This window comes from Manacus vitellinus, unplaced genomic scaffold (assembly GCF_001715985.3).
Source record: "Manacus vitellinus isolate BGI_N305 unplaced genomic scaffold, ASM171598v3 scaffold_14_pilon, whole genome shotgun sequence".
Lineage (NCBI taxonomy): Eukaryota > Metazoa > Chordata > Aves > Passeriformes > Pipridae > Manacus > Manacus vitellinus.
The window spans coordinates 13,255,144-13,269,850 of record NW_021939063.1 but is presented as its reverse complement, the minus strand read 5'-3'; the positions used below and the strand labels follow the sequence as shown (position 1 = coordinate 13,269,850).

Below are 14,707 nucleotides of genomic sequence, written 5' to 3'. Positions count from 1 at the left end.
CCCTCCCCAAGTGTCAGGTTCAGAGGGTGATGGATGGAAATAGTAATAGAAGAATGTAAGGCAGGGACATGAGCTGATTTGTCCAGGTGCTGGAAACACGTCTAGATTCTCTGGACATCCAACAACCCTTGTCAGAGCAGCAACTCCTGCTGAGCTGCAACACAGATGTGAAATCCCCAACTTCTACTCCAGTAAAATTTATTGATGGAAAAAAGGGGTATGTCTGCAGAAAACCAGATGAATGGTAAACTTTCTTATACTTCTGCCACTAGTACTTCATAAAGCATTTTGACTTCCCTACAAACTCCTACTCTTTAGTTTTCCTTTTTTTTTTTTTTTTTTTTACATTTTACACAGTCTTTCCCTTAGGCTGTGATCCCTGACATCCAGAATCCATTCAAAGACCCTCTTCAACCCTGCAAGATCCTCGAAAGCAGATATGGAGACTTTTGTATGCTATTCCATGCCTGGAGTTCTTGCACTACAAGGTTGGAAGGGGACTAGTCAGACCAGGTGACAGACAAACGGACCAGGCACGCTCTCCTCCCAACAGGAGAAACTTCCTCCTTGCCCTGTGAAGCTGCTCTTACTCAATTTTTTGAATCAAGCAGCTTCAGACCATGGTCTGGCACCCAAGACTGGCATCTAGTGGCAAATGCAAGTGCCCTCTCCTTGTCTGGAAGAGCAGCTGAACCACTAACTCAGCAGATAAAAGTACAGTGCATGTCCAGCACTTCTGCACAGAGTGGCAGCGGGTGGGACTGAATGTCTTGTGGAAAAGAACATTTTATCCCCTTCTTCCCACAAATATTTCATCCCTCACTATACACAGGTGCTGCTAAATGAATAAACCTACTGAAAACCAGAGATAAGCAATATTCATCTATTATTTTCAGTGAAAAAATGGTGAACATACTTAAACAAAGGAAGGGATGTTTAATTTTAACCTGTCACTGTATACTGCAAAATCCAATTTAAAATATATATTTTTGGACAGCACAGCCAAGTTCTATTCTTGGTATAGACTAAAAAGACTAGTAGCTGATTATTTTATTATAAGATCTTTAATGCTTCATTATTAAGTAATCTGATTTATTCCACAAAAGGGAAAATACATTTTCTTCTGGAAATTTGCAATGAATTTCAGGGCAGAGTCACTTCCAACAAAACTGATTTAGCAATACCCACATGTGATGGCATGAACTCTATTAAAGGCAAGGAAATTGCCTTTCAAACTCTTGGCGAGAATTTCATTCAGGATACTCTGAAAGCTTCAGAGCACTGAGTGTACTTAGTTGACAGCTGAAGAAAACACTCAGTAATCAACAGTTGAATCTCAAAAAGAAAATTCTCAGATCTTCAAGTTAAAATATGAAGTTCAGTCTTTCTGGGGATTAATTACATGGTCACTCACTAAGTGTAGTGTTCATCACAGGTAACTTAAGTCACTGAAAGATTATGAAATTAATGCACATCCACTGAAATATCTTTCTCTTTTAATCTTGTATTTAAACAGTAAATAAACAGCACAGAAAGTTCACTTAAGGATTTTCAGCCAAGGAAACCCCAAGTTTTGATAACAAAGATGGGGGCAGGGCTGAGGGGGTGTTGGGTTTTTTTGTTTTGTTTTTAACTTTAGTGATTGCGGCTCAAGGATAAAATGCATATAATTTAAAACTTGAACTAACAAAAAGGGTGACAATAATTTTTATATCTTTTCCTTCACATGCCATTAGACTTTAAGAAAGAAAGGTCAAACTTTATATCTTCCAAAGGGAAAATCATTTTGACCATTTCTAAAATGATGATAAGTCCCATAGAGTAAAACCCACTTTCCATGAGGGCAGACATTTAGTTCATGTACATACGTATAAAGCAATTTTAACATTATATAAATACTCATTTATCTGTCTATACACCTACCTAATTTTGTTACAAGCAGGTTTATGAGTTTTGAAAGGAACCACCATATAGGAAAGGAGATCTGTAGGAAAGCATTGTGGACAGCCTGTGGTCATGAAAGTATGCTCCACAAATATGGTATTTCAGAAACATCTGAAAAAACCTCCACTACATCACAGCACAAAAACTTCTCCTGCCCTCAAGCTCTTCATATTACAAAATGAATAAGCTTTTCTAGGCAAGCCTTGTGAAGTTCTCAGTAGGCTGTGCTCCTACTTGTGGACTTTCAGAAAACAAAAACAATGTCTGGAAAAAGTAGACTTGGGATATATTTGTAACTACCAAATTTTAAGTTCGTGCCAACTGAAATATTTTTATGGATGATAAATACTTTTTTTTTCTTAAAAAACATGCCTTTTGTCACATTATGCAATACAGATCTTTTTAAACTATCACTTATTAAAAAAATAAAAAGACCATTGATTTTTTTCTTGCGCTCAGAGACAGAAAGAGCACAAAGTAATAAGACAATTAGGCAAAATGATGGATTTGAACACATGTTGCATTTTCCTGTTAACATGTACATGTAACTTCCACTAATGTCAGGATGAGTTATGGGTGCACTGCTAAAATAATATGACCATAACAAAAATATTTCCTCCAGAACTAATATAGTAATATTTCTAATAGACATTTGGAAAAAAAACCCACACATATATTCAGAAAGTAACATGCAAATGCAACTCCTCCAAATGTACTACTTTCTATTTAAAATAAATGTCATTTTTTCACAAATTGGCATCGAGTTAAGAAGAAGCTGATGTTATCAAACTACCTTTCATTTAAAGGGTACTTTGCTAGTTTCCAGTTCAAAAAGATCAAGCAAATATGAACAAGATTAAGCTGCTATCCATTTTTATTCTAAACTTACTTAAATAACGGAATGCATATGGGAACATGTAATGACAATTGAAGAAGTTATCTAAAACTGGGGCCAGTAAATTAAGATGGATCATGACAATGTCAGCCAGATGGGCCTAGAATGCAGAGTTATGGTTGGAACTTGAACCTAATACAAGCATAAGAAATCATCATGAATGTTCTTAAACACTCAGTTCATGCCTATTTAACTGGAAGCTAGCAGCCAAAAACTGTAATCACTCAATACTGCTTTTTCAAAAAATGATAAATAGAAATTATGGTCAATGCTTCCAATTAATAAATTATCTTAAAATGTCAGAGGTAAGACACACTTTTAGTATATTATTAGAACACAGAATTATCATTATTCTGTCTTTGGATGGCTGGGTCTTCGTTAGCTTCTACAATCTGGTTTTGAGAAGACCTTGGTCCCTTTTTAAAAAAGCAATATTGAGTATATTCTGGCATAATGCAGCAGTTTCATGAAGTTTGTTTGTCCTTCACTTATTTCAGTGAGCACTTTGAAAAATTAAACTACTGTCAAGTAATATCTGAATTATTTCTAAAAGATGTTTACTAATGGAATCATAGAACAGTTTGGGTTGGAAGAGACCTTAAAGATCATTTTTCCAAGCCCCCTGCCACGGGCAGGGACACCTTCCACTATCCTAGATTGCTCCAAGCCCCATCCAACCTTGCCTTGGACACTTCCAGGAGTGGGGCAACCACAGCTTCTTTGGGCAACCTGTGCCAGGGCCTCATCACTCTCAGGGAAGAATTTCTTCCTAATATCCAACCTAAACCTTCTCTCTTTCATTCTAAAGCCATTTCCCTCTGTCCTATCACTCCATGCCCTTGTAAAAAGTTCCTCTCCAGCTCTCTTGTACCATCTTCAGGCCCTGGAAGGTGTTCTAAGTTCCCCTGGAGCCTTCTCCTCTCCAGGGTGAACAACTCCAGCTCTCCCAGCCTGTATCCATAGCAGAGGTGCTCCAGCCCTTCTTTTGACACAGCCCAGGATACAACTGGCTTTCTGGGCTGCAAATGCACATTGTTGGGTCATGCTGAGCTTCTCATCAACCACTGTATCTATTAATTTACGCACCTAAAAAATTATGCATCTAATGGATACATGTGTATCTATCATTTTATGTTGTTTAGCATATCTTATTAAATAATCTGATAATAGTATTTACATTTAATTTATACTTAAGAGTAGTCATGTAGCCCTTTCTATACACAGAGCTCAGAAAAACAAATCTGTCCATTCTGTGCTTTTTGATAGAGTACTCATGTTGTTAAAGAGGTAGTAAAAAGAAAAGCAAATATGATCACATCAATTTCTGTAATTAATCTATTTGTTCTCTCTGTTTATTAATATTTTGATTTTATATAGGGTTTTTTAGTTCATTAACTCTATTTTCTATCTCCTAGACCAGCAAAACCATCCTGACATCTCATAGTCATATTCTGTTCTTTCCATCTCACAACACAAAATAGAAGTTCTCTCTGATTCCATCTCCAACAGTTCTGTGCACTTAATTGAAAAAGTCACATTATCAGAACTAAAGATTTTTTCCTTTGTGTTGCTCAATATTTGTGAATTATGATTTCAAAAAATAAATTCTATGGCTAGGAACAAAAAACAAACATGGACTTGAGGAAACAGACCAAAAGCACTATACAGAAAATAGATGACTGGCACTGACCACCTGAGTTATGACAGGACAATGAATATGTACATATAATAGAACATCAGAAAACTAAAATAATGTATCTATTATAGAAAATAATATCACATACTGCTCTAATTCACATGTGATTCCATTTTTCTGTGTAGCCATAGACCTCATTAAAGTCAGAACCAGAAATTCTTTAGATAACACTGGAAACATTTGTGCTTCCACTTCAGTATTTCTGCACCTGTATTACATGACAGCTATTCCTAAAAATTTCTATAAAACTCTAGTAAGCATATGACTCCATTTCCACTTTGTTTTATTTACAGTAATGTTATGAAAACCATTATTTCTGATTATTTCCCTTCCTTTAAAATGCAAAGATAACTATAACAATCTAACTGCAGTTATGATATGGCTTCCTCCCTCAAGAAAATGGTTTCAAAATGGCAACTGTGAATTTTCTTTGCTAAATGTTAACTACACACTTATCAGCCCAGCCAAGTCATTAACAGGTTCACTCTTTTTGCCAATTTTAAAGATCATATCAGAGCTTTAATGTCCCACAATTACAGATATTTACCTTTATTGTGCAGAGCAAGTTAGATTTAAACTATATGTGTATCTTCCTTTTTCGTTCTGTACACATATAAATAGTGATAAAGTGTATGCAAAGAGGTTTTTGTTCATTTGGGGGGAGGTTTAAGCAATTATTCAATGCAATAAACTTTGCACCATCAATATAAAGTTAATAAGCCCCTTTCCTCTAATTTGACACCAGCAGAAGTTCCAGCATAGAATTCCCACTGAGAGATAGGGCTTTAGATCTTCGATTTCTCACAGAATTTACACAGTGCTGATATTTTTATTTGCATGTAGCAAATGACAACTTTCAAAAATTCATCTCATGTAAATTGTTGAGTACTTCTAAAAAAAAGCCTTTTGCATTTCCATGCATTAAAAGGAATTTAACAGTCTTAGATTCCTAGTCCTATACTGAGACTTAAATATGTGCAGAGAAGAAAAAAAAAAAAACCACAAACACACACAAAAACACACAGCCTTCTCTTACAGCGAAAGCAGTAATTTCATTTTTTTCTGGAAATTAGAGAAATCAATGTACTTACTTCATTTCTAGAATTTCTTCAAGCTGTTTCCTTCGCTCTATTCTCAGGTTGGCCAGATGTGCTTCTTTTTCAGCCAAAGACTGTTGTGTTGAGGCAAGACGGGCTTTGGTAGAATCTAACTCTTGTCTAGTCTTTTCCAGTGCATTCATCAGCTCTTCTACCTGAGAGAGAGGACTTTTTAAGTTCCATATTCTTTACAAGAAGTAAATCTTAAATCTACATAAATACAGGGGAAAAAACACACTGAAGCACATTTACATTTTATGTAAATGGCTGTTCAAATCTCTTCCTATCTTAAGTGTTTTAAATTAAAAGAAATAAGATGGTCTTTCAATACCAAAAAAATTTTAATGTTTCCATTCATCTATTAATTAATAAACAATATTTATAAAGAGAAGAACTAACACAGATTACCAGAAACCTATTTAACCTGGGCCACTGCTACATTAAGACACAATTTATAAATATTTCCTGCAACATTTGTATTATTTAAATTCAGGGTAGTGGTATCTCAGCATAACATTGATGTCAGAAATTTTAGATAATGATATAGATACATATTTACTATAAAAGTGTCCAGGACAATCCATGTATTTTCCATCAAAAAATGCACACTCTTCTATGTAGAACAGGTTGCCCAGGGAAGCTGTAAACTTTCTAGTCCTTGGGTATTTTCAGATCTTGATTGAATGAAGCCTGGAGAATCTGACTGAACTTTGAAGTTAGTCTTGCTCTGAGTAGAGGTTTAGGCTGCATTGCCTCTAGTGGTCCCTTCTGACTAAAGTATTCTAAGATTCTGAACTTTAAAGGTCTGTTACTGCTCTAATAACAAAGTTATTTTCCTCGTGACAACCGTGAGAATCTCCAAAGCATGAAATGCAGGAAAAGTTAGGGTGATCCCACTCTTTCCTTAGCATGGGTAAATGTTAACTGGATACAGGATAAATTGCTTATTGCAGGAATTCAAAAAAGTTTTGTCTTTGGAGAAAACAAAATTCAGAATTAAAAAAAAAAAAAAAAAGGTGTATGACATGATCTATCACATTATTAAAGAACACACTAAAGAATGGAGACTATACAATGACACCTGTACACCTGTCTGGCAGCAGAACCTTTGCTTGTGGGGTAAGTGGAGTAAACCACTACATTATTCACAGGACCAGAGAGCTACAAATAACCTGCAGTAATTAGGAGGCCAGTAGGATTTCCCCCTCTTCAAATGATAAGAGCTGCAAGTAAACAACATAATTTTCTTTAATGAGATAGAATGATTTAAATAATTAATGTCCTATTTCCTGTATTTTCTTTGTCACCTCCTTTGTCCAAATATTAACATTTTATAAACTAGAAAACACTTCAGAAAGAACCTCTAAATAAAATAAAATGGCAAAGAGGATATATTCTATTAATCCACGTTATGCAAGTCATTGAAAAGGGTTCAATTTTGCTGTGTATTGAAGAGTCTGACAAAATTCCACTGCACTCATACAATCAGTGTGGCTACTTCTCCCAAGTTCAAGCTCAATTGTTGTTATCTGAAGCCTACTAGCATGCTATCTGTGTTTATAAGCCACATGTTTTTGTTTCAGTTTGAATAATCATTGCCTCCTATACAACAGGTTTAATCAAGCCAAATAAATAACACAGTTGTCATTGAATTATAATGAGGATTCACAACCTGTTTGCAAATGATACACTGATTACTTCCTTCTACACCATCTTTACAAGCACTAGTAAGATCAATGGAATACTAGAACACATCCAGTACCCTGGGGTGCATAAGAATTTGTATTTCATGAATGCAGAATCAGAATCACCAATAGCATTGAAACTATTTATGTTCAACCTTCCACTCAGAAATTAAAACTAGTATAAGGGTGGTATAAATGAAATAACAAGGAGTGTAACATCATGCAGTAGAGTCTCTGCAGCTGTAAGATTCCACTAAAGTAAACCATGAAGAAAGATATCCTTTTAAAATGACTAGTTAGTGAACTTTCACAGTAGAAGCAGCAAAGAGAAAATATACTTGAGGGAAATAAAGGAAAAAAAAAAAAGCTTCATTTGCACTTAAATCCCAGGGGAAAAAAAATTAACAAACCAGGAGAGAGACAGATCATATTTCTTTAAAAATGATTCAGTTTCTAATATAACACCAGGTGCTTCATATCTTCTGCTTTAGTACAAGAACATAAACCCATGCTGCCTCCAATAAGGACAAGCCTCAACTACTAAAATATAATATGATATTTCTGTTTTCTGGGGCTATTTCTTAGGCTTGTCCTTGTATCTTTTAAAAACTGTATCTAGTTTCCACTGAACCTCCAGTCTATTAGTTAATTCCAAGCAGCACACATTAATGGAAACCGTAGTAAGGATTCAAGACTGCAAAGTCATTCATTCATACAGACTCCAGCTTTGAGACAGTATCTGTAAACACCAAGTCACTCCACACTTGCAGATTTGTTTGGCAGATGAGAATGTAAAAAGGCAGAATAGTAGCACTTCCATATCTTTGGTATCACTGCACTCCTTTTCCAGGTTCAGCTGAATTTAGCACCCAAACTGATGATTGACTGAATCCTCACCTAAGTTCTGATATATCACATCATTTACATTTCAAAACATTTAAGAGAATTAAAGACTTGTAGAAAACAAAGCTGTGGATTTGTTAATGTCTATTAATAACACACTCATATTACTAGACAAAAGAGATCAAAGTTTAAAAGAGAGGAGAAAAAAAACTTTAAAAACTTAAATATGAAAACTTTTTCAAACCACAAATCGTTAACACGTGTAGACTTGAAAGTTATACTTCCATTTACACTTTCAACACAGTATTTGCCAGCTAGTTCTTCTTTCATTTTTTGGAATATGACCCAAGTTCATAGTTGCACGTTTTCCTAATTAACTGTCCCACCAACACCTATAGCAGAATTCAACTGGCAGGCATGTGCACAAAAACTGATTTTATTTTTTTAAATTGGTAACTATCAAGTGTAAATCAGTGAACACTGAAGTTGCACACACAGTCATCTCAGCTTGTTAATTATATAGCTGTAGCACATGTGTTACAATGAAAAATTAACTTTAAACGCTGAAGGTAGTATTACCTAGATAAGTCTAGAGGTGGAAAAAAGCATTGTAAAACACGAACCAAATTCGTAATGTAAGCAAAGGTTCTCTTCTTTGACAACTGAAAAAATAGTAAAAAAAAAAAAATAAAGTTCTATGTTGATTTACTACCTCTCATTCCTACTGTAAAATATGGGAAAATTTTACCTTTCTGACCTGCAGCAACTACCTCATTTGCTGCACTCAGGGCACTTCATCTGGTGTGTGTCCAGGGGCCCTTTCCTCTACCAAGCACTGCTGTATGGTCCTGCCTTCCAGTTTCAGTTTTTCCACTCTCCAGATACTGAACTGAGCCCCCTACTGAAATACCAGTTCATTAATGACCAGGAAACATGTTTACATGCTTTTCTTATATTGTCCACGGGATCAAGATAAAGTTTGCATGACCATGTCTGTTACCCGCAACAGCTCATCCTGCTCATCCTCCCAATCTGAAGCCCACAGCACCTAACTCTTAATCATCACACCTGCATCCTTAGGACGTTTATTGGCACAGAAATCCAGAGAAGCCAACGGAGTGGCCTGTTTTGGTCTATTTTTGGGGGGTTTGGTCCATAACCCGCCCCAACCCCCATGGTTTCCTTCCCTGCCGAGCAGCTCCGCCTGGTGTGGGGCGGAGGCAGCCCAGGGCAGATCCCACCCGTCCGGGCTGTTCCCAACTGGAAGCCCAGTCACTTTTTCCAGCTGTATCTCTCAGTCTAACTGCTTCTCATCACAAAGCCCTCAAGTTTTGAATTCAGAAGAACACACATTTTGACAGAGTTTTCTGTGCAAACCTCAGTGCACGCACAGGAGTGCTCTCTGCCCGGAAAGCGTTAACTGGGTTTTCTTCCCCTTCGCAAGGCAACAGCCCCAGTTTATCCTTTGCACTTTCTAATAAAAGCCATTATTTATTTCATACTTTCAGAAAGCTTAACTGACCTCAGCACTTTGAGGATTTCATTAAAATCTGCACCAGAATCAAGTTTACATTTCAGAATGGGCAGAAACCCAGCAAACTAAACTATTTTTTAATTATTTCTTAGTTTTGAGTCTATTTTAAATGAGCACTTTTCTATTTGTTCAGCAGCTTCACATTTTCAAGTGCTATCAGCAGCATTTCACACCATGATAAGAAAAGAAGTAAATGTGGCTGAAGTGTACATCTGCGTTACCAGATTCTGCAAATTAAAGGAGGTTAGAGTTCATATGAATGACAGTTTATTAAAAATGCCCTGGAGCATTCTTAATTCCAGATTGGATCCGGCTCAGCACAACTCAGGCTAACATAATACTGTTCCAGTTTGTGGGAATGAGGAGGGGGAGGGACAATTGCATGTTTTCTCAGTTCAAGTATGATATATTTCTGCAGGATGACGAAGAGCTGGCAACTTTCCAGCAGTCAAGGTTAATATTGTTAGTACTACTATCTTTAGAGGGTTGGTACTTCATTTTAGCAACAATACTGGTGATAAATGTAAGAATTTTGGATTTCCCTAACTGACTTTTTCAAGTATCAGTTGCTATACAAAAACTCCATACCCACACTTTAATCTATAACCTAATTTTGTGTTAGTACACAGAGATCATTTATGAATTCTACATAAGAAAATAAATAATTCCTTCTATTACTTATTCTTCTACTTTAATATTAAAATATTAAGCATTATAGACATTTTTAGAAGTTTAACAAACTATTACATTAATTCAGTACAGATGGATGCATTTTGATAAGTCAGCCAGTGTAAGAATCCATCTAGTTGTGTTCAAAGGTACTTTATTTTCTTTTCCATTTGCTAAGGAAATGCTTTTTTTTTTTGCTTTTTTTTTTCCCCCTCCAAGTTACACAGTATATAAATTTCTGTTATCTCCAGTTTTGTGAAGATTAACTTAATAAAAATAATATTTGGGTTTTCCCCGAAGATTAAGCATGAGATTACAAAAAACCGAAAGGCTACAATCCTTAAACTTTCCCTTTGTGGCTTTCCTACGAATTTATTCTGTCCCTAAGAGGGCATAGAAAACACATTCACAGAGATGAGGGAAAACAGATAAAAGCCTGAATTTGTACACACAAATATCCACTTACCAGCTCTTTTGACTCTCAGGCTGCAGACTTCAGCTTTTTACAGTAATGGATTGCCTATGCCTTGCACAGTGGAGGGGGAGTGCCAGGCATCCCAGGATCCTGTACCAGAGAACCACTTTATCTCATGACTAATTCAATTACACACCTACAGGAGGTCCAACACTAGTCATGTGGACCTAGTGCTTTTAAAATTGCCAACACTGTCCTGCAGTATGGTTTGTAAATACCTCGCTCCTTTCCGTTGCTAATGGAATTTCTCCAGTGTCCAACTGCCTCAACAGTTTCTTACAAAGGTGTTTCTCACAAAAGCAAACAGACGTAGCAAAGTGTCATACTGAGCTTTGCAAGACATGGAAATAAACTCTTTGTCACCCTCCCTTCTACTCTCTTCCCATCCCATTTGTCATCCATAGACAAATTCTTCACCTCTGACTTCTTCCATCACAGATTTTTAAACCCAGGAAACAGGTCTAAGAAAACCAGTATAGTTATGGAGGCTGATGCTCCTGGACTTTTCCAAACAAAGAAATTAGACACATGTTGTGTCTCACAACTTTGGATACTGTTAGAGAGGAAAAAAGTAACCATACTCTAGAATGCATAAAAGCTTTAAAATAAACATCAATAGAGAAAGGTTTGACAGAATATTAAGCAGAATATTTATAAATTCCAGGTTGGTTTTTCAAAGCCCATAAAGGCCAAGGCAAATAGGGCCCAGTGACATCAACCAGCAATGCAGTGGCAGTCTAATACAAACTACCAGGCTCGCTGAAACAGCAGTCCATGTGGAAGGGCTTGGATCTCCACAGGGACACAACAGCACCATCATTAAACAGGATGCCATGCTGCAGACTTTGAAATCAAAATCCTTTCTGAAATTACTTTATTACAAAAAGCAGGATTTAAAATATTTTAATCCTCCTGCTCAGAGCTGCATTAAGAGTACACGAGGTTTAGTTTTATTCAGATAAAGAAGAGACACAGCACAGACAGAGCATATTTCCTATCAAGACTTGCAGGGGCCACAGTTAGGGAGAGCAAGTACTTTAGTTTCCTTAGTATTTTCTTGCTGGCTGTCACATGGTGGAAAGCAGTCACGTTAATGTATATAAGCATGGTGTTATAATAGAGACATATATCCATCTCTACATAAAATTACTGTAGAATTTAGTGGATTCCGATGGATTAAAAGAAATATATATATGCTGAGTGGAAGGTCTACTAATGTTGTGTTCTTTATAAAGGTAATTTAAGATTTTGCAAGAGAGTTCTGGGAGATGTATTCAAATGGTTAACTGTCTTGGTACTGCCAGTTAGAACATTAATCTTCTTTTATTCTAAACCTCAGTAATTCAATAAGATATAGGACCAAAACACTATAATTCTTGGATACATTATCTGCTTTTCCAATTAATATTGTGATTTCACCTATAACTGAAATACATCATTAGACAATTTTGGAAAATACTGGACATAATCATTTAAATAGAAAAACAATCAGTTTAAAACAACAAACCAAACCAACAACCAAAAGCAACACCAAAAGTATTTTTATATATATAGTTTTAATCAAAACAAACAAAAATGATGGTATAAAGAACAGTAACCTCTGGGCTCTGGGGCCATGTTTCTAGACACATGAATAAAAAGTCTATTATCAAATACAAAATGATGTTTCCACTGCAGTTCCAGGAATACTGTCATCTATTTAAACACTTCATTTTGTGAAAGTCAACTGGTCCCCAGTTATAGTTCTCTCAATTAGCTTCAACTAAAAAACTCTGTATGACAACCCAGTGTCAAAATATGAATGCAACCTTTAGCAAACCTGAAAAGGATGGGCAAGAGAGCAGAATACTCCTCACAGATGCAGCTGGAATGTTTTACTCCAAATAAAAGCTCTTTCATTAATAGCAAAATACTGTTATATGGTGAAGTAATTAATGTCACATTCCTATTTTGCAATGCTATATAAAATAAAGAAAAAAACCACCAGCCCCTAGACCATGTCAATAAAGATACAGTAGCCAAAGTGCTGCAAGAATCAGTCAACAAATGTTCTTTTTCCAAGGTAAACTTCATGCTGACAAGGCCTAACTCATTATTGTTCCCATTCAATTCTAGAAGTCATCCAGATATGCACTGTGATGGAAGCAAGACCAAGCACCTGAACAATTGTGCAAGTCCACTTTTTACAAGAAAAAAAAGAAGGCATCTTTTTATTTTTGCATTTAGTTTGAAAATTAGTTATTTCATTGACATATCTGATTCGTTTTCTCTCCTTTTCCACTGAGCTTCATTTGAGCAAGTCTTTGATTTTTCTAAACAGTTGATGACCTTGGCTCTGCTCTTACTCTTGTTTGCTACTGTCCAACCCTAATTACAAAAGGAGCAAGAAAGGTGTTCTATAGCTGTGCAAGTGAAAGCAAATTTAGATATAAAGTACTGATAAATTACAGAGCTCAACCTAATGTTTTCAGAAAAGAAAAGTAATTGAATTAGCTAGTGAACATATGTGGATTTCGGTAGGACACTCAATTGTCCTACAGGATATTGTATCTGGAAGAGAACTCTTACAGACTGAAAACAATTACCCTGTGTGATTTCAGTGTTGAGTCTTTTTAGATAAACCATGCGAGTAGAGCAGAGCAACTCTTTAGCTGGTGTTAAAGCACAGCGCTGTCAGCCTGGCCTCTCTGGTTAATGTCAATAGCACTGCGTATAAAAGGTGACTAAAGTGTGTACAAATGTTGATCTTTGGAGAAGGCATGCCTAGAATCATACACACATCTACTATTTCATCCACCAGGTCAACTGCAGGGAGAGAGGGCAAACTGGGAGTTTTCTTGCCAAAAGCTGATTCTTAGCACACTAGTTAGGTTACACTGCACAAAGGTACTTCCCCACTGCTTTTAATCCATAATCTCAATATATTATTAAAGTTAGAAATGCTTCTCCCTTAGAATATATCCAAAAGCAGCAGGGATTCATGTGGTGTGTGTAAAGCCTTACTGCAAACAGGTAGTTTATGCACATAAAAGCTTTTCCACACCCTACAATGTGCTTACATATTGTGAAACAGCAAGTAAGATTTATTAGAGTGAAAATGTTATTGTATGAAAAAACTTGGATATTTTTATGTGAGAAATCTCAGAAAATACAATTTCTTATCAAGGTTTGAACCAAGCTAAATAATATTAATTAGCAGCAAGATAAATAAAGATTCACATAACAGATAAGGTATAGCTTCTGCACCAAAGAAACCTGATACCATCTTTAGTTCTGTGACTTTTAACATAGTGTTCTTGTGAGTACTGAATGCCCAAGGAAGACATATCTTCTCTTACTGCAGATAGTATTTCCCTGTTTACTTAACTCTATGGCATTTTTAGTATAAAGTTATTTATGTAATATTTTATTGGTTTGGCACACCTACAAAAGTCACAGTAGCATGGATGTGCTACCTACTTAAAAACTAAAATTATTTCATATTGTATATAGTGCAATATTAATTACATAAATAATCTTAAGAAAAGTCACCTATATCTGCCATGGAAGAGCAAAGTTTTAGCTCTGGCACACCCACCTGCAAATCACTCTTAATAAGAAAATTTGCAATACTTGGTATAACAACTGGTAGTTACATCATTACCCAGATTTCTTCAGAGCCACGGGGGAAGTACTGGAGAGCATATGGAACAGGACTACAAACAGCTGATTAATTGTTTCAGACATGGAATGAACATGAGCAACACAAGCTTACCACTAGGACAATAATAAATAAAATAATTAAAATCTGCTTTGGAGGGCCACTTCAGGAAGAGACCACTCAATAGGAAGAGAACTGTAGTGCTTATGAGTCTGTCCAGGATAGGGTA

General features: G+C 36.0%; 1 protein-coding gene across 9 annotated transcripts in view; it reads right to left on the bottom strand.

Annotated features, from left to right (window-relative positions):
• ERC2 (ELKS/RAB6-interacting/CAST family member 2) overlaps window positions 1-14,707 on the bottom strand; it is a 424,893-nt gene that overhangs the window by 200,442 nt on the left and 209,744 nt on the right. For all 9 annotated transcript variants that reach the window (XR_001920133.2, XR_001920134.2, XR_001920135.2 and 6 more), the window contains one exon: window positions 5,627-5,787. Coding sequence is in view for 1 of the 9 variants with exons in the window: in XM_018068536.2 (XP_017924025.1) it covers window positions 5,627-5,787 (161 nt within the window). In the remaining 8 variants the exon portion in view is untranslated. The remainder of the gene's footprint in view (window positions 1-5,626; window positions 5,788-14,707) is intronic.